Source organism: Lutjanus erythropterus, chromosome 2 (assembly GCF_056507025.1).
Source record: "Lutjanus erythropterus isolate fLutEry1 chromosome 2, fLutEry1.hap2, whole genome shotgun sequence".
NCBI classification, from domain to species: domain Eukaryota; kingdom Metazoa; phylum Chordata; class Actinopteri; order Lutjaniformes; family Lutjanidae; genus Lutjanus; species Lutjanus erythropterus.
In genome coordinates, this window is record NC_139318.1 from 27,946,633 (window position 1) to 27,967,209 (window position 20,577).

General features: G+C 39.5%; 2 protein-coding genes across 2 annotated transcripts in view; both read right to left on the minus strand.

The window, feature by feature from the left end:
- Window positions 1-20,577, minus strand: part of LOC146331815 (ADP-ribosylation factor-like protein 8B-A) — a 189,064-nt gene that overhangs the window by 73,124 nt on the left and 95,363 nt on the right. The gene's annotated exons all lie outside the window — the stretch shown is intronic.
- On the minus strand, window positions 97-19,087 carry epha2a (eph receptor A2 a). The gene is made up of 17 exons (XM_084735851.1): window positions 18,934-19,087; window positions 17,678-17,745; window positions 14,572-15,208; window positions 8,644-8,799; window positions 7,725-8,057; window positions 7,018-7,145; window positions 6,722-6,899; window positions 6,505-6,607; window positions 6,239-6,291; window positions 6,013-6,138; window positions 5,742-5,927; window positions 5,571-5,632; window positions 3,957-4,166; window positions 3,614-3,763; window positions 3,139-3,332; window positions 2,084-2,239; window positions 97-942 (listed from the first exon to the last, which is right to left on the minus strand). Exons 1-17 carry the CDS (start codon window positions 19,007-19,009, stop codon window positions 834-836), a joined length of 2,925 nt encoding a protein of 974 aa, XP_084591977.1. The 5' UTR covers window positions 19,010-19,087; the 3' UTR covers window positions 97-833.

Genomic DNA, 20,577 nt, shown 5'->3' on the forward strand with positions numbered 1-20,577 from the left:
GTGAGGTTCTTTCTCGAGGGACCGTGTTTGTAGTTGTCGAGATATTTAATTCTGGTGAAAACAAACGCATGTTGACCACAGAGAACAAGATAGTGATCCAGTCACAAGGCAACACTGATTTTATTTAAACACAATAATACACCGCCTGGCAAACATGCACCAGATCAGAATTATTTCTCATGTAACAAATGACATAAATATACAATAAAATAAATATTAAATAAAAATGGACAACTGTATTAAGACATGATGTAAACACGTTGAGGAAAATGCATCATGTGAGACAGAGACTAGCAATAAAACTTAAGAATGTTTGATTCTTTGCCCTGAGTAGAACGGTCATTCCAAATTTAAAAGTAAGTCTCATTGATCACAAAAACGTGGAAAAATAAACAGATTTAAGGATCCAGACACACTGGCAGGATAAAGTGAGTGCTTGGAAGAAAAAGCTCTTAATCAAATTGAGCATTTAAAATATTTCAGTCATTCAGTGAATGCAAGCCAAGCACTCTCACATTGTCTCACATCTTGCACTTAAATTTTTTTTTTACTACATCAACTTGTTTATGTTCAACATATAAAACATTTTTTACATAAAGATAAATTATTCATCTTCTGTTCATATCATAAAGTACATAAGTGTTTTTGATCTCAGTCCTTTCTGAGTGGCTTGGGGGGGGGTCCTCTTCAGTCGTGACCCAATGCGCCGCAGTAAAGGAAAAAAAAAAAAAACTGCAGCACAGCTCAGTTTCACCCCCCCACTTCAGTCCTCCTCGTCCATGAGTGAAATGGCATGGTCGGTCAGTGCACTTTGATTTAGAGGAATGCTTAGATCACACTGCGAACACGCTGAGGGAGCTGGTCTCATCTTTCAAACCCAGGATGCTGTATGCTATCCTCTTCATGTGACCAGGCAACCGCACTCCAATGTTCCTGATGTCTCTGAAAGGAGAAGATAAATGACCCCATTTAAAGTGTGCTAAAAACAATATGGACTCTGTTTTAAATAGAGAGACCAAGGTGGTACTTGTAGAGCAGTGGCCTCCAACTAGGGGTACTTGTGTACCAGGAGGAAAGATTATGGAGTGACTCAAAATTATTAAAAAAAAAAAAAAAAAAAAACAGAAATTATGCTTTGGTTACAAAACGATATATACCGGAGCTTGTGGATAAGTGGTTGGAATAGTTAGGTAAAACTTATGGCTAAAAGTAAAAATAATTAGCCAAAATAATGGACAAATGTTTAGTTTCCTTAAGTAATGGCAGAAGATTGAAATAGTTAGCTGATAGTGGTTCAAACAGTGGAAAAAGTTAGCTAAAACAATGGCTACAAAGTTAAAAATAATGTCTAAAAGGTTCAAATAGTTAGCTAAAAGTAATAGCTAAATGATAGAAATAGTTAGCAAAAGTGATGGAGAAATGGTGGAAATAGCTAGCTGAAAACAACAGCTACAAGGTGGAAATGGCTAAAAGTAGTGTCTAAAAGGTTGAAATAGTTAGCCAAAGTGACAAAGGGTTCAATGGCTAAACAGTTTAAATAGTTAATGAAGAAACAGTTGAAATATTTAGCCAAAGTAATGAGGAAATGCTTGACATAGTGAGCTAAAAGTATTGGCTAAACCGGTTAAGTAACTAAATGTAATGGACAAATGGTTAGATAATTAAAGGCAGGTGAAAGTAAAGGATAAATGGTTGAAATATCTGGTTTCTGCCACTTCAAATGATAATAGTAAATCATCAAACTGGCCTACTGACCATTAAAATCGTGTGTTTTTTTAAACAATTAATTTAATGATGTATGAACACATTTGGTAGGTGACAGATAGTGTCGAAGAAAGCTGCAGGGCTCCATGAGACAAATGACGCTGGGAACCACTGCTGTACAGTCCAAGTTATGGCAGTAGAGAATGAGAGGAATGACAGGGGCAGAGGCGGAGTGGAGTATTTCTGCATTCACAAACTGGATAACAAATGTTCAAACTGCAAGCTCAATACGTTCTCTGTGTTACCACAAAACGTGGCCCGGTGCCAGATAAATCAGCGCAGTGTGGCCGAGCTGCACCTGTGCCATGTGTGCACTTACTCATGCCTCAAGGCGAGCACCTGCTCCATGGTCGTGATCCCAGCGCGAGTGAAGCTTTCGTTGTACTGGCTCATTTTGATGGACTCCAGCCACTCGGGCACCGACCTGAACATGGTGCCGTCACAGCCGCTGGTGCTGGGCAGGCGGATGGAAACTCTGCGAGGAACAATGTACATTTGGATTACTCATCATTTTACTGCTACATTATGTACACAGTACTGAGTGACGATGTTTGAACAAGGAGGAACCAGGTTTACTGTCCAGATACTGCAGAGATGTTTCAGTGATTTATCATCTTCTAATGGCAAACACCAAGACTATTACTGCTCCAGTTTAAGATAATGTAGGAGACAGATCTTGGAATTCAAATAAAAATGAATATCGGTCTTGAATAGTTATAAACACACAACAAAAGTTGATTAATACAAAGTTTAAGTTGTGTAATTTACAAAATTTCTGCACAGAATTCATTATAGTAAATCTAGATTGTAAACTTCCTATGTACAGTATGACCTCTTTACAGTTTTACAGGGGTTAAGTGACTATTTACTGTTATGTTACCTGTCTCTCTTGTTAGGAACAGTTGCTAGGCAACTAGCAAAGATTGCAGGAAGTCACTGCTCCTAGCCAAGAAATAGTCTGGAACATAACCTCCTGTAAAACAGCTAATTGCCTTTTTCACACTTAATTCTTACTACAGATTAGTACAAACAAGCGTGTATTAATATCTTTTTGTTTACATTACTAATGAAGACAGTCTTTCTTTTTTTCCTGAAATTAGTTGTTTTATTACTCTCACTGCTCTAATAGAGTATTTTATATGTTTATGCTGTTGCACTTTTGATATTTCTATGCTGATGTATACTTGTATCGTATTGTTGGTGTGTATTTGTACATTTTTTTTTTGCTGTTTCTGTCTAACTCGAGCATACACCAAGACAAAATCCGATCAGTTTTTCATTTAAATGGCAATAAATGATTGAATATTGAATATTTTATGACCATTTCTTTTACTTTTGTCTTTGTTTTTAAAACACAAACTTCGATGTTCATACCGTGGATCAAAGTCTGCGATGGGTTTCAAAGACTCTGGGCTTCGGAGCAGTTTGTCCAAAATGTTGACGATGTCCGAGAAGCGAGGTCGTTTGGAGCGGTCGTTCTGCCAACACTGGAGCATGAGCTGGTAGATGGCGGATGGGCAGTCCATCGGGGCAGGAAGCCTGAAGGCCTCGTTGATAGCCTTCATGACCTGAGGAAGAGACGGCGGCAGAGTAAAGGCAGTGCTTTGATATGAAGGTTATTTATGGATTCGCTGACAGACAAAAACTTAAACAAGTGCTGTGTTCGTATGTTGACATTAGCAGTTAATTTGAAGAGGACGGTGGGAAACTGCGCTGGATTTCAGGCAACTTTCTAACGCCAGCACAAACTCTCAGTGGTAATAACTTTAAAGTTTGACATGCACAGGCCAAAACAATCCATCATCTCAAGCACAAGACTTTGACAAACTATAAAACAGAAAAAACATACCTCATGGTTGCTCATGTCCCAGTAGGGCCGTTCTCCAAACGCCATGACTTCCCACATGACGATGCCGAAGCTCCACACGTCGCTGGCTGAGGTGAATTTCCTGTACGCGATGGCCTCAGGGGCAGTCCAGCGGATGGGGATTTTACCTCCCTGACAAAAGACAAACATTAACAAATCATATTTAATGGGTGAAGCGAGTGGAAAGACAAGGCGCTGAAAGACCAACACTTTAGATTGGACGCCTGAGAGTGAAAATACCATTAACAGTCTGGCTTTTGTTACTAGAAAAGAAAACAAAAGGGTTACTCTCTGTTTCTAGGCCTTTAGGCTGTGAAACACTTACTCTTGTGGTGTAGGTGCCCTCAGCGTCATCCTCCAGCACACGCGACAGGCCAAAATCAGACACTTTGCACTCTAGGTTGCTGTTGACCAGGACATTTCTTGCTGCCAGGTCACGGTGGACGTAGCTCATGTCAGAGAGGTATTTCATGCCGGCAGCGATTCCACGCAGCATCCCCAGAAGCTGATAGGATGGGATCTCTCCATCATGGTCCTAAAGAGAAAGAAAAAATACATTTTTTAAATATTTTTTGGAATATTTTTAATGGGTCATAAATTCCAGTCAAACACAACTATCCTTTGTTTCTTTGTTTGGCTTGTGAGTTGTGGTTTTATGGGGGGTTTGTGCCAGACTATTTCTTGACTGGGCTGAACAGACTTCCTGGGGTCTCCACTGGTTAACAACCCATGGTGACTACAAGGTTTCAGGAGGTCCTTACAATAAATCGTCACATAACTCCTCTGCAACTTCTTTCTTTCTACAGCTTCCTACTCATAAAATACAAGGAAATATACAGAAACATAGAGAGCTAACAAGGAATACAAATCAGAGGCTGACACTTCTTTGGGAGAATCCTGAGGGACACGAGATTCCTGTGGGATTCCTGCGGGATGGGAGTCTATTTCACTATTCAGACCGGGACAAGAGAGGACAAAAAAGTAAAAGGGAGCAGGCAGCAGATTTATTATAGTTGCACATTTTTAGTTTCAGTTTAGTTTTTATAGTTCAAAAATGTTTAGTTTTAGTTATGTTTTTAGTAGTTTCAGTATTAGTTTTAGTTTTTCCTTTTATGATATGGGGGTACTTGTTGGGGGAGAGATTTAAGATGTTCAGAATAGATTTTACAACACAAACACATTTTTATGAAGGCTAACAGTCATGTAGACATGTGGTTTTACTTTAGTTTTAGTTAACTATAATTACCTTGATGGTCATGACAGAAATCATGATAACAATAGGACTTTTTTTTTAACATGTAGATTTAATACAAATAAACATTATTTTCTTTATTTTGAACATAATGCTAGTTGCTCTGTTGTCTTTTTTTTATTCACTACTTTCTGCTCTGGTGGCTGGTTGCTGAGGGTTTCAGTCACCTGACGAGTGCATGACGAGTCTGGACTGTGGCCAACACGGGAACAGGATGGGACAAGAGTCATTCTTCCGGGACTGGGGTGAGCTAGGAGCGTTTTTGTTGGAGTGGGGTGGGTCAGGAGTGTCACCGTTTAATACAACTAAAAATACCAAGTTTTAAGTCTGAAGCTCATTTGACCACACTGTTCACAACAAAACTGCAATATTAGTCTTTCAGGAGTATTTTTTTCCCCTTTAAACTGTGTGTTTATTATCATTTTGACTGTGCAATATCAATATTTTCTTTGTGCGATAGTGTAGACTCTACTGTTGAGTCTGTTTCTTGGTTGTATTGAATATATTGTTTCTACTTTTATATTTCCTCGTTTATACGGTCCTTATATTTTTGTTTCTGCTTGTTTATACTGTCCCTATCTTTTTATATTTCCTGTTTATATTGCCTGCATACTTATTATTATTTATCACTGATACGTTGTGGGACTAATAACGGATTATTTAATCTAATCTTACACATGCACTAACCTTCAGATATGTGTCGAGAGCTCCGTTCTCCATGTATTCTGTCACTATCATGATGTGCTTGTCTGAAAATCAAAACAAAACGTTACATTTAGTGAAAGAGAAATGCACAAGGAGTTGATGCAAATGAGCAGTGAATGATTGTTTGACTTGTGTCTGAGCTCATCGACTCACATTTGGTGACGACTCCCTCCAGGCGGATGATATTCGGGTGCGAGAACTGACCCATGATGCTGGCCTCGCTCAAGAAGTCCTGCCTCTGTTTCTCTGTGTACCCCGGCTTCAGGGTCTTAATTGCAACAGCCACCTCTCCTCGCGTGGGACTCTTCATCACGCCCCGAAACACCTCCCCAAACTCTCCTGATCAGCAGAGCAGGAAACATTAGAAACAGCTGTGCTCTGAGATTTTACTAAACCGGAGGTAAGTGATTTTAAAAACACTTACCAACACCGATGACTTTCTGTTTGCTGATGGCACTTTGGTCGATTTCAGTGACGAACTTCTGGATGGCGATGTTAGGGTCTTCGTACATGTGCGGATCAACGTAAGTCTTCAGAGGCTTGAGCTGATCTAAGGGGGAAAATAATAACCAGAATATTAGCCAAAATAGTAACTTAAAGAGCTGTTTCATCTGTAAATAATGCAGATTTTTTTTAATTGTTTTTCTAACCTGTTGAGAAGTAGGGATCTTCAGGTCCTCCCCGGCCACGAGAGCTCAGTCTCCTGAGAGGAAAACATGAATAATCACTACAGGACTGAACAGAATACAGGCTGGCTTTTCAGTAATTGCAGGTCAGTCTCCAAGGCTGTATTCAATTGTACCACTGGCTATTATCGATAAACCCTCCCTGAGCTGTCATACCAGAATATTCTTAAATAGTGACACGTAATCACACAGTTTGCACATCTGTAGATAACATTTATCTCGTTACCAACCGTTTACGTAAGAGCAGCACGGCCACCACGACAAGCAGAATAACTGCAACTCCAAACACGGCTCCCATCACCATGGTGGCGTTGTTCTGGATCTGAGACTCAGCTGTGGAAATCATAAAGAAAACATTTATTAACTTAAGTAGGTGGAATACATATTAATACAAAGAGGCACTGGAGTAAGTGTTTCATCATTCGTAGACTTAATGGCTGCTGGTACCTAACGGTGAAGTATGGAATTCGTGCTCCACACTGTAGCTGCCTGGGTTTCCTTCAGGACTCAACGCCTGGACCCTGAACATGTAAGTAGTGTCTGGGGTGAGGTCATTAATCTGCACTGAACTTTTCTCCAAAATCAAGACCGTGTAGGTGGTCACATCCCGTTCAGCATTATCATCCTGAGAAGAGAGGAGCATTGTTTGATCTTTAGGAGAAAATCCGTGAAGATTTCATACAACAGTCTCAACTTTGAACAGGGGAAGGAGACATGAGAGATCACAAAGCGCTGCGTCTTACTTTTCTGCGGTACATAAGCTCATAGCGGTGATTGATGTGGGCTGGAGGCCTGCGAGACAGAGTCCAGGACAGAGACAGACTGGTGGGGCTGCGATCATCCAGATGGATCAACGTCACCTTGGGGGGATCTAAAGGTTGGTGAGAGACAGAAAGCAAAATAATGGTTAGTGAGTAATCACAGTCTTTGGAAAGGACATTTGGAAATGAAAGCCTTTGAGACTCAGTGGGTCAGACTGAATTCCTCTTTGTGTAGTAAGCCTTTCTTTTTGTACCACGGTTTTTACTGACAAATACAATATTACATTAAAAATATCTAAACACTGTTGTCACACTTTTACCTCTATTGTTCTGGAGACTCAAGACCGCTAAAAAAATATACTTAACATACTTTATCACTGTCATAATCCCTGACTTTACCCTATGAGAACTGCTTATGCACATAATTTTGAACAGATGTTTTAAACGTCCACTGCATAAAATAACAAAATACTTCTGTTTGCAGTCTTCGACACTCCAGGTAAGAAACACGGTTGAACACAATGGATTTTCATAAGCTCTACAGGTCAAAAGGAAATTTGTTTGATTTTGCAGATGTTTACACATGAAGAAGTATGTGTCTGTGAAACCACAAGCAATGAGAAAGTAAAACATATTTGAAGGTCAAATCAAAGCAAAAAACAAAAAGCTTTGTATGTGATGTAGCTCACCTGTGTAGTCCAGAGCGGTGGTGATACTTTCCGTGGCCTTTTCAGTACCGAACTCGGACACGCCGCTGCGAGCCTCCACAGTGAACGTGTAGTTGAGATGAGAATCCAGGTCAGTAACGATGACCGTGGTCTCCTTCAGGTCTGTAGGACCCGGTTCGAAACGGATCTTCTCACCGCAGGGGTTACAGGAGCCCCCGTCACAGAGCTCGCACACCACACTGTAGGTGAGGTCACTGCGGCCCCCGGTCACCAGCGGTGGGCTCCAGGACAGCTGCAGCCTGCCCTCTGCTGACAGGGTGGTGGATCTCAGGTCACGGGGGGCACTGGGTGGAGCTGGGGGAGGAAGTAGAAGACAGAAGCGTCAGCCTGATCTCCCAACCTGCCTGTAATGAGCTACAAGTTGATTTTGTTACAGTACATATTACTGTTATAACTGTTTTTTCTTCTCTTGTGCTTGTGTCCTTTTCATTTATTTGTCTCATTTCATTTTTGTTTTCCTCTGACTGTACTGTAAAGCATTTTCTATCAACTGTGTTCAGTACTATATAAATAAAGATAAGTTGAGTTGAGGATGTAACAATACCAAAAGCACAAGCTAAGCCAATACCATGTTAAAAAGTCTACAATACAATATTCATAACAGTATTCCTTTGTTAAATAATAAATCTGATGTACATAGCATTTTTTGTTCATATAAAATTTGTTTTTCTTTCTATCTTACCAAAATAACAATAGAAAATAATGAAAAAGTTCTGTTATAAAATAAAATAAAAATGACGGTAAAAAAATGACCATGTAATATCACAGGAGATAACGTCACAGTCCAGTATGGTATCAAAACATTTTTTTTAAACACAATATTGGATATATTGTTAGATCCCTATGGTAACAGTGAAATGACAGAGAGTGTGGTTGTTACCAGAGCAGGCGGATGTTGGAGGGTCTGACGGGGAGCGGAAGAAACCTTCCTCACATAGACATTCACTTGCGCCAGCTGCAGAGGGCTTGGTGTTATCAGGACAAACCCGACAAAACTCACTCGATACAGATGGCTTGAAGTAACCCGGTTTACAAGCTGTGTGACAGACAGAAGGTGTGTGTTAGTTTAAACATGTTGAATAGGAATAACTGTGAAAGAGACAAACACAGGAAGGAATGAATGATCAAAATGCAAACAATGAAGCTGTCTCTGTAATACCAGGTCATTCCAGCCGGCAGGAAGCATTTGTTGTGAGTAACCTATAATCACAGAGTCTTTGTATGCAGAGGAATGAAAAGGGATTTCCCTGATGATCTGCCTCCACTCGCCTTTTTTGGCCTAGAGGCCTAATCTCAGGTCGCACTGCACAGTGTCGACCGGATGACACCAGAGCATTAAATCCATCAGGTGATCTGATCTGCCTTTCCCCTGTGAACCCTCAGCTCATATTCTCTGGCAGATAATATTTATGTTTTTGCCAGAGGAAGTGGCACCTTGGACACTGGTGGTGGAGTGTCATGATGAACATTTCAGCAGCACACAGATAAACAGCCTTCCAGGGCATGGGAGGTTAATGAACGTGCAGAGTGGACAGAAAGAAACCAGGACGCAGCAAGAGCTGCAATTCAGTCTGAACACTGATGTTTCCTCCCTTTCTTCCTTCCTTCCTCTGACCTCCCGACACCAGTCGCAAATTACAGCATCCAAGGTTGAATAGTTAGAGGACAGAGGAATCAGGAAAGAGGAAAAGCTGCTGGAAACCAGTATGATTTTCAGTGTGTTTATGGAAACAGATGCACATTCTTTCTGGGGTTATAAAGGTCTCCAGGATACATATTACAGAAACTTCCTAACTTTAATCATAAGTTAAGATAAGTTAGGATGAGTTAAATATAGGATTTTTCACTATTTAGTATCACCGAAACAAATCTAACTAACTTTAGGAATCCTATCTTATCTTACTTCATCCTTTCTCATCTCAGGTTAGGCAATCCTAAACGCTCATTTCAACATCGCTTATCAACATTTATGTCTGCCACCCAGCAACCATCACTATTTCTCTCATTTTGAAGAGCTAAACAACTTAGTAACCATTGCTTTTTTAAACGAACATACTGAAATGTACAAAATAAGGAGTAAAGGCAACAATGGCCACTTAAGTTCAAGACAGATGAGTTAGAGGTGTTAACTTCTGTAAATCCAAAGGTGTTTTTTTTTTGTAAATTTACAGCCTCCATTGTGTAAAAGCAATAAAAGAGCTCCCATACAGATTTAACAAGTTAGCTAACACTACCATTAGTTGTTAGGAGAGTTAAGAGAGTTTATTTAAGATTTTGTGACGTTTGGATGCTTTACACTTTTTCTATCTTGAGTTTGGATAGAACTGTTCATCTGTAATGGCTTTTTTATATCAGGTCCTGACACTAATTACTGTGGTTACTAAACAGTTAAGATAGGATCTGGATGATAGGAAGTTTCTGTAATACGGCCACAGCACAGCAAAAAACTTTAAAAGAATGGATCTTATGAAATATCTCCCTTCTCTTGCTTTCAGTGTGCGGTCTCCCCAGGGAGGAGGAGCGTTTCATCTGGCCGCTGTGCTGGTGGCCGTGAGAAGAGGTCGAGTGAACCCTGGATTGAAGACATGGTCACGTTACTTCACCACCAAAGCAGAAGGACCTTTGCACTCCCAAGTAGTGCCGCGGTGGAGGAGAAGGAGCAGGTTGAGTTTGAGTGGGAGGGATGGAGATGAATAGATGGACAGAGGGGGGGGTGGGTGGGGGCAAAGGTCTGGAGCACCAACAGAAGTTCTCTCTGGGGAGTCACTTGGCGGCAGTGGGGGTGTAGCTGAGGTCTTTTCGCATAAGAAAAGGGGGCCAGCCCATTTCATCTTGAGCTGAAGCAGCAGGACCTCTGTCACGTACCAAAGAAACTCCAGCCCTATTCATCCATTGTCTCTCAGATTGGACAGAGTGGTGCCATAAATATGTTGCATTACTCATTATACAGCTCGCAAATGGTGGCATGTATGCAACGTATGAATACAAACACTGTTAATGCAGACTTTGGCAACAATGGATGCTCATAATTAGAGTTTTTAGCATCATATTTTATTGGAATTTTGTTCATCTACAAATATTGTCATTTGATCCAAAAGTTTCATTCAACCGACTTGTATTTTCACTTCTCGATGTAAATTGTGCACGTCCCACGCTCCTTTTTGACTATGGCACACATGTGAAAAGGACTTTTGTTCCGCTCTGGTGCATCTGTTAATTGAATCTGTTTTTTGCTCTTTGTGTCGGCCCCATTGTTCTAATGAGTGGGAACATGGATTAGGGAGCTCGTTGCGTGTGTTAACAACCGGATGAAAGAGCAAAGGGAGGCAAAGCGGGGCATGTCATTGGCTAACAGCTGTCCTGTTGCTCTACTAATCCTCTTGACTAAATTACACTCCACACCTAACTAAGCAGCCACGAAACTAACCACCCTCATGCACCAACTGTCGACTCACTCCCCACCCTTTGACTCCGACCAAGGACAACCTGCTTATTTGTGTCAGTCAGCATTCCTCCTCATCTCACTTTACTTCCTTTTCCCACAACAGTTGGGCTCTTCAGTGGAAGCCACATGCCGCTCATGAGCCTCCAAGCATATCACTTTCTCCAGCAATAAATGTTAAATTGGAAATAGGGAGCTGGCTGGAACAAACGACGACAAAGTAATCATAATTGTGTTTTAACTTATGTAATAAAACATGTTTCCTGAATCCTAACAACCAGGTCATCCTCCAGACTTTGGAATCACAGATTTTTCTCATCATAAATATTTCCTGTCTTCCTCTGCCAACTTCCGTTTCAGGTGCTCGGCTCAGAGTCCGCCTGCGGTCAGGAACCTCAAAGACTCAAACATTCCTCTGCCTCGACTTCCTCCACGCCTTGCTCTTTCTCTTATGCTGTCCTCATTTTTACAACCGCAGTGCAAGATTCACTCTATGAAGTACAGTAATTATCTATCAATGGTATGAATGGGTGCAGCCAACAATAATTTTCATTACTTATTAATTAAATGACTAATCACTTATTTGTTTGGTTTATATAATGTCACAAAATGATCAAAGACGATCAAAGACACTCACCGCAATTTCCTAAAGCCCCAAAATCCAAATACAAAACACAGAAAAGCAGAACGTCCTGACAATTGCAAAGCTATAATCAATGGATTTTTTTCTATTTTACTTTTCTATCACAGGTATGCAACCAACAACAATTTTCATTAACTACTAATATGGTGATCGTTTTCTCAACTAAGCGACAGAGCTGCAAGGCTTGATCTATTAGTTGTCAGACCTCTATGACAGTAAACTGAATATGTTTGGGTTGTGGTCAAAACAAGAAATTTGAGGACGACATCTTGGGCTTTGGGAAACACTGATCGACATTTTTCACCATTTTCTGACATTTTATAGACCGAACAACTAATCAATTAATTGAGAAAATAATGACAGGTTAATTGATGAATCAACTAATCAATTATTAAATCAGTGTTTATAAGGCTTGCCACAATTTCCTAACACCCAAGATGATGTCTGCAAATGTCCTGTTTTGTCTGGTATTCAGGTCAGAGTGGAATAAAACACACAAAATAGAAGAATCTTAACAACTGAAAAGCTAAAATCTGTAACTTTTTGTATTTGTGGTTAAAAAAAAGGGACTTAAACAATGAATATCTTAGTGAAACGATGGCTGATTAACCAGTTAATTTCTCAATCCTTTCATCTGGCAAGAATGATCTGTCACATAGGAGCCGACCACTCTCTGCCAGTCAAGGTGACTCGGACCATCAGGAGTCATAAACCGCAGCCTGACTCAGTCTAGCCCTCTGATAGGCGTGTCGGCCCCATCCCTGTAATCTGTGGTTCCTGTCGCTTTAGCAACCAACCCAACACAAATAGTTGTGAGGAAAAGACACACCACTCAGGTAGTCATTCTGACACATTCACACGGCCCTTCCTGTAGTTGATCAGTGCTGAAGGTGACGCGAGGGTGAAAGAATTCCTTTCAGAAATCCCCACACCATACTGTGCCCTTCCTCCCCTCCTTCCTCCTCTCTCTGTACCCTCTCTCCTCCCACGTTTCCTCCAGACAGTTCAACACACCACACCCGAGAATGCCAACAGACCAACTTCCACACAAACAGTAGGAGTTTGTACAGTATGAATACCACAGTTATGTCTTTTACTGTACACACATGTGTTTGGTTTTTGTATATGTGCTTACATGTCTTTCTTAAGGGCAGGACATACTGAAAAGTTTTTGCATACTTAACCTTTGTCTGGGTGTCACTCATGTGAATAGGCAAAACTACAAACCTTGTATGTTCCCACGTTGCTGTCAGTTTTAAAAATTTGTCTCTCTATTTTGTGTAGTTGTTTTTAAAAAAAAAACTTGACTATAAATATCTGAATAGTTAAAAATATTACCCTTTAAAAAATATTTTTTCCCAGTTCATACTGCATACGAATGCTATACAGTATGTGATATGCATTAATCTTTATGGTGCAACATTTGTATGGTTTGTGTACATGAAAGTACTTTACTGTTTTAAATTAAAAATAAATTACAAGACGTGTGCTGACAAACATTAATGAAGGGAAAAGAATTAGATATGCTATGTGCTAGGCTATGTTAAAATGAAAACCCAATTTTGAAGATAATTAAGCCATGTTGCCGGGGGATGTCAAAACCACAGTCAGTGGTTACTTAGCTAATGTTAGCAAAACATAACTACCAAGCTAATCTATATCAGTTGTTAAGTAGCTAGTTCAATCTGATAGTTCCTGTTAGCAAAATACTAACTAGCAAGCTAATCTATCTTAATTGCTAACTGAACCGCTAGCTAGCATTTTACTAACATTAAAGTATCTATCATGTAACTAGCTAGCAAATGATTGACGTAGATAAGCTATTTAGTTAGCTTTTTACTAACATTAACTCAGCTATCGGATCTAACTAACTAGGTAATGTTTGATATAGATTAGCTTGCTAGCTATTTAGCTAGTGTTTTGTTGACTAAAACTAGCTAACTAGCTAACTTGAGATCACTATATATCACTTTTACAGATCTACTCTACAAAGACATCTTTTAACCATCTTTAAAAGCTGTTTTTCTTTTCAAGATAGACGCGCTGAGAATATAGCATATTTAGGTACATTAAACAGGAGAGGAGAAAGTTGAACAAGGTTCCATCGGGTAATGTTACTGTTATTGGAGCCATTCCAATTTTAATTTTATCAAATTTAGTGCACATTCTAAAATCTTTTGAGTATATGTTAAATTTTCCAGTGTACATACACAACAGAAGTCATATGTAGTATGGAATTTGAACAGTTTCCTTTACTGTACTTTATCACCTCCAGCCATCGACCTATCCATAAAACTGTGCCTCAGCCCAGCCCCAATTTCTGAGTCCTGAGAGAAAGACAGTGGAAAGAATGTGCTATTGCCCAACAGGTAAAGAGATGAGGTATTGACGCCGGGAGGCTGTCGACATTTCCTCAGTGATTTGGATCTTTATGACATGGAGCAATCTGTGGTTGCCTCAAAATCTAGACCAAACAAACAGGTTTATACAGTACATCTCAACCCAAGCTCAATCCTGCTGTACCTGGCCTAGTTAAAGACAGATATGTGCTTTTGCGATATATTTCCAAACAAGCCAGACACAATTAACATTCCTCTGCGCTCATTCCTCCCACCTTGCCAAAGTAGTGGTTCGAGGTGTTTCATTTACTATAACTCACTCACATGGCAACACAAACATGTCTCAGTTGAGTGAGTGCGTGGCGTATTTCTGGCTGTGCTTACCTTGGCAGGCGTCCCCGATGCTCTCGTAGCCTGCCAGACATTGGCACTGACCCACGGGAACCACCCATTCACCCTCAGCTGTGCAGTAGATGCGTGGGGTGGCCTGACTGACGGCATTCTCCACACAGGCTCCCTCCACTTCCCTGAGATTGTCTGCCACGGTCTCCGGGAAGGCCGCCAAGCTCTGCACTGTAGACGGGCACGTCTTGTAGTACACTCTGACAGACATCAGCGCCACACACGCACCCATGTCCTGAAAAGCCAGGTAGAAGCCCTTTCTAGACAGAGGTCCCACAGTCCTTGTCTCTGTGTTAATCTTCACCAAGGGACCCCCTGTGACCTCATCAGGAGCAATGGTGGCCACTTTGCGAAACTGGCCTTTGCGGAAGTTGGTTCCCACGTCGGCATCTGCCTCTGAGATGTAAAGGTTGAAGGTTTCTTTGCAGGTGACAGACTCACCTTCAAAACTGTTGCAGTCTCGCACAACAAACCGGAGCTCCACAGAGACACGTGTTGTCCCCGGGCGCCGCTGGATGAATGTTGTACGTAACCAGTTATCCTGGTCAGTAGACTCTACGTTACAAACACTGTAGGTATAGTAAAGAGTGCCGTTCACCACTTGCTGGGCTATCTCCCACTGTAGAACAGAAAAAGATAAAGGGAGAGGAAATAGATTAGTTTTAATTATTTAAAAGTCCATTCATAGTCAGTGTTTTACAGAAGACGCTGGTCAGTATCTGGGAAACAGAGAAGAGTACCAGCATGTTAGCTAAACAATGTACTGCTGTGGACAAGGTCAGCAGCAAAAGGTATTTTAGCCACTTAAAAAGGTCCACCTAAAAAAAAAAATCACTATTAAGTTAAGTGTACACCTTATTTAGAATATTATATGTGCTGTGCTCTCTCCAAACCAACCAAACCCCACAGGCAAAATCAGTCATTTTACCACAGGAGACCACAAAGGTTGCTGGACCACCGCTGCGCCTGTCTGTTGGTTTGTCTGTGTTACTTTGTGACTTCAGTGAAAACAAACTAACAAAACTAGCACCAAAGTCACACAACATCACAAACAAACTAACAATCTGAGGCAGCATTAGACCAACAACTGCCATGTTTTGCAAGGTAAAATCACTGATTCCCCCTATCAAGTTTGGTTACTTTGTTTTAACAGCAGTTCCCATCAGAAAAGGCTGTCTGATGGATTCTTGCAGACACTGTCCACAGCAGCACATAGCTTAGCTTCTGTGCTCATATTCCTCTCTGCTTCTCCAATCTGGAGGTGTGCCAGCTGCCATCTACTGTAGTTAATAAACTATGGATAACTCATACAACCCCACTTCAAAACACCCGAACAATCCCTTTAAGGGGCAACAGTCACTGTTAACCAAGGTACAATAATGAAAGGAGCAAAAGCATTTTTTCAGGGAATAAGTACAGGGCTCAGAGGCTTTGTTCCTGCCGAAAACCGGTTTTATTGATGAGACACGTCTTCTTTCATGCTGAGTGAGAAGCTCATAAACTGCAGAAGTGAGCTGCAGCTTTTTTCCACAAATTAAGATTATTGGCCTGGACATGTGCGGTGCTCAACAACGTGTGTGGTTTTCCCACTAACACACTGGGGTGCATGTGTGTCAGACACATATAAATCCAGCAAATACTACTGTGGAATACCAACTAAGATTTATAGCAGTTAAATCAGCTTCATAAGCACAGTGTTAAGGCATGGCAGCAAAACTGGCAGCAATTAAGAGTTTTTAAGAGAGGGAAGCGATGACGAGTAGAGAGATTAAAAGCCTCCATTTAACTTTAAAATGTAACACCTCGCATGTTAACAGTACTGAGTGTGTGTTTGAGGGAATAAAAGTTTAAATGTACATTACTTTAACTGTTATTATAAAAGAGAGGCAAAATAATTAGGTGTATTTTCACTTTTTGAAAACTGGTTAGATTAGAGCAACACTTAATGTGGACAGTGTAAAACAATTATGTCTGTGATTTTCACAGTTACGTATGTTAGATCCTCTATATTTCTGACAATTATTTTCAAAATTTCAACAAACAACAACAACAAACAAAGTGAGTTTACTATCATAAATGACAAAGAAATGCAGCAAATCCTCAACTTTAAGAAGCCTGAACCAGCAAAAGTTTGACTGATAGAAATCAATTATCCAAATCAATGAAAACTGATTTTCTTTCAATCAGCTAATCAATTAATTGACTAATCATTGCAACTCTAATTAGATCCTCTACATTTTGGCCACCTTAAATGCTTGTAATTATCATACAACTTTAATGTCCGCTCAGACTCAGGTTATACTGCATTTAGAAAATGAAGTTTGCTGAAGCCAAGACCACACATTGCTAACAGTCATCCCTAGTACAAATTTAAACACAGTTTACAAGTGTGAGAAAGTTGGATTAGCAAAGTTTGAAGGACAGGGGGAAATCCTATCCGATACAGTGAGAATCTTTAGATCTCTGAGAACAGTCACACATGAAACATAGCCCAAAAAGTGGAAGTGGCCATGTCCTGTTGCTTTTTTTAGCTGGAAAGCCACTGAACTATAGATAGAGGGATGGTTCTCAACACATGGACCAGTCTTTCTGTCTCTTTTACTTATGTCCTTCCACAAAACTGTACAGATATTCTTGCTCCTGTTATCACTCAATCCAGAGAGGAATCACAAGGGGGAAAAAAAAAATCTTAAATGTTGTGGTTTAGTTTAGGAATGAAAACAATCTCCCCCGTGATTGTGTAGAAATGCACCTCGGTACTGTAAATTTAAATGTGGGGTTGAACCTTGACATTTTAATGGCATTCATAAGTTTTTTATGAAAGGGTGGCGTTAACACAAGACAAGCCGAGCTCTGCCAAACCTCACCGAGCTGCCACTCATTCCATCTCTCCCAAAGAGCTTTTTTAAGGGCCCGAATGAGCAGAAACAGGCCTCTGTTTATTGTTACCAAATAGTAGCCTGCTCAAATTATCACACCAACTAATCTTCAGCTGCCTTTTATTCATTTGTTGTCTTACACAGTGAAATACAGCTTTAAGTCTTGAACCTGAAGAATTAAAAATGCCTGTTGAGGTATAAATACTCACTCTGTTCTCATTTGGCGATGTCAACCACCCCAACTCTGATCCTAAAGTGCTCATATCCAGCAATATTTCTACAGAGACAAACAGAAAAACATATGACAGAGTTAAAACAAGTACAGAAGCAATCAATGACATCTGATGCATCAAAAAAAGATTATATAATATAGTAAATATTTAGGGTTGACTGACGTTATTTGTGAAATATCTGGCAGTTAATCGATTAATAGTTGAGCCTATAAAATATCAAAAAGTTGTGAAAAATGCTCATCGCAGTTTCCCAAAGCCTAAGGTGATTGTTTTACATTGCTTTTCTTGGCCAACCACCAGTCCAAAACCCAGTAACTTCTTTTCTGTCATAAGTGACAAAGAAAAGCAGCAAATCCTGACATTTCAAAAGGATATATTTGACATTCTAGCTTAAAAATAACTGAAACGATTAATTGATTATCAAAATAGTTGACAAGTAATTTTCTTTTGATTGACTAATCAGTCAATGATCAATCATAACAGCTCTAACATATTTAGCTAGTAAAGCTTTTAAAATAAATGTTTTACAGACCTAATTGTACATCTGGCAGAGATTTATTGTTTAATGGGCTGTTAAACGCTTAGAAATGACTATAATATGACTGTACAATTAAATTCTCTGCCTTGATCTCAGGGGCCAACAGCTTTACGGGGGGCACATGCCATGCTTTGACATTTTAATCTGGCATGTCGGTCCGATTCAGGACTTCATTGACCGTGTCCTCCAGGTCCAGGATACAGGACTAATATTGTCTGAGAAAGGCGTGGGCAGTTAAATTGCCATGACGAGAGAAATACATGAATCTGCCCCACAAGTTTAAGAAAAAAGCGAACATGTTAAGACATCTCACAGGTGCCCCTTAACCCTGAGTTGACAAAGGCCAGAAAATACAAACAAGGACACTAATTCATTTAAAAACTGTGGTACATACTTGAAGTGATATTTTAAACTTCTTTATATCTATATTATTTAAACCATTCTAAATTTATAGGACAAAGTTAAAATAGTAAAGGGATATATTCAGTACACTTTTACTGATTCAGAAACAAAACAGAACAAAAGGTCCAACAGGCTACATGAAGAACTTTAACTTAACAATTGTTCAAATTTAAAAACGTATGTAAAACTTAAAGCTGGCGAACAAATTCCAACCTCCTGACTCATGAGTTGCGGTAAAAGCTAGTCTACACTTTTCTTTTTACACAACGCGTAAAAACATAGCGTTACTTACGTTCTTTCGCCTGAATCCTGGTAAAAACGTGGTTAATAAATAAAAATAAGAATACGTTGACGCGACGGAGCTCCATGATTCCACACAACTTTTTAAAACATATATATATATAAAGTAGTAGTTTTATATTCCCAAAGTCTCTTTTCTCCTCCGTCCGTCCCACTTCTGGAACTCTTCACTCTACCGGCTGAGTGAGCACGAGCACACAGACCATTGACAAACAGGTGGCGTCATGGCCCCGCCCCGCCCCGCGCGCTGTGGAATGTTGAAGTGATCCTAATATGGTAGTCCGGGGGGCGGGGACAGAGCTATTGGACGGCACCTGTTTCATTGAGAAGGATGTAGGTCTGAGTTAACTGCACCGTCACTGTGTTGATTTGTAAATGTTTGTTTAATGAATAAATCGACATCAAATCAAAATTTCCTTTGGTATCATGTGCAGTATAGTTTAAATATAATACAATTAAGTAAGGTACAGTTAAGTAAGTCAGCCCTAAGTACAAATTAGGAATTATAGCCTGTATTTAAATTTTAAAATAAACACTGTGCTTGAACATCATTCATCATTGTCAAATATAAATCCTGCACACTGTACACAGACATGTATCGCCATTTGTATGTGTTTTTGTGTGACATTTTACAGAAACAACTAAGACTTGCATATATGTCTGTCACTGGTCATTGTTGGTTTTTACAGTATTTAGATTTACACCTATTAGCATTTACTTGTATAAATCTTTTATTTTTAACCATGTTTGATTGGCTTTGTTGTCCTTATTTTTAGCTGAATGTCTGTTTATTTTTATTTATCTCTATTGTTTAAACATTTTGCATGGTGTCTAAGGTAGGCTGACTCAGATCTATTACTTTAGTAAAAGTAGAAAAACATTTATGCAGAATGAACCCTCCTAGAGTGTTAGAATTCAGATCTCTTACTTGAGTAGTCAAAATCAGAGAACTCCACAGCTAAAAATTACTACAGAATTCAAGATTTTACTGTTACTAAAAGCAGACAAATATCACCAGCAAATACAAAATATACTTAAAGTATCAAAAGTTAAAGCACTCATTAAGCAGAATGACCTCTTTTAGAATGTTGTATTATTAGGTTGTATACTACAGATGCATTTTACTGCTAATATCAAATATTTTTTTAGTAGTTGATCATCTGCATGTAATCTTATACTGCTAGTTACTATACCTGTAGTAATATGTAGTAAAACATACAATATTCCCCTCTGAAATGTAGTGCACTGTAAATTTAATGTACCAAAATATGAGAATTCAACTAAAAATGCAAGTATTAAAAAACTGCACTTAAGTAAAATTATTCACTTACTTTCCATTGTGTATAACAGTACAACAGTTCAAAACTTGGTAGTAATGAAAAGATTAAAATACCTATTCAGCATTTATAATTTGATTTTCTCCAATATTTTTCTAACTCGTGCCTTGTGCTATTATTTAACTTTTGTGTATTCGATATTTGTGTTCCCATCAAGCAATATGTAGAACTGGACTCACTTGCATTATTAAATGCTGAGCTTTAAGCATCTGTAAACAAACCAGTATAAGGGAGGTGTTTCAGTTTTTATTTGAGTCATTTGAGTTGCTTTGTACTGTAGCTTTGGTGACCTGTCTTGA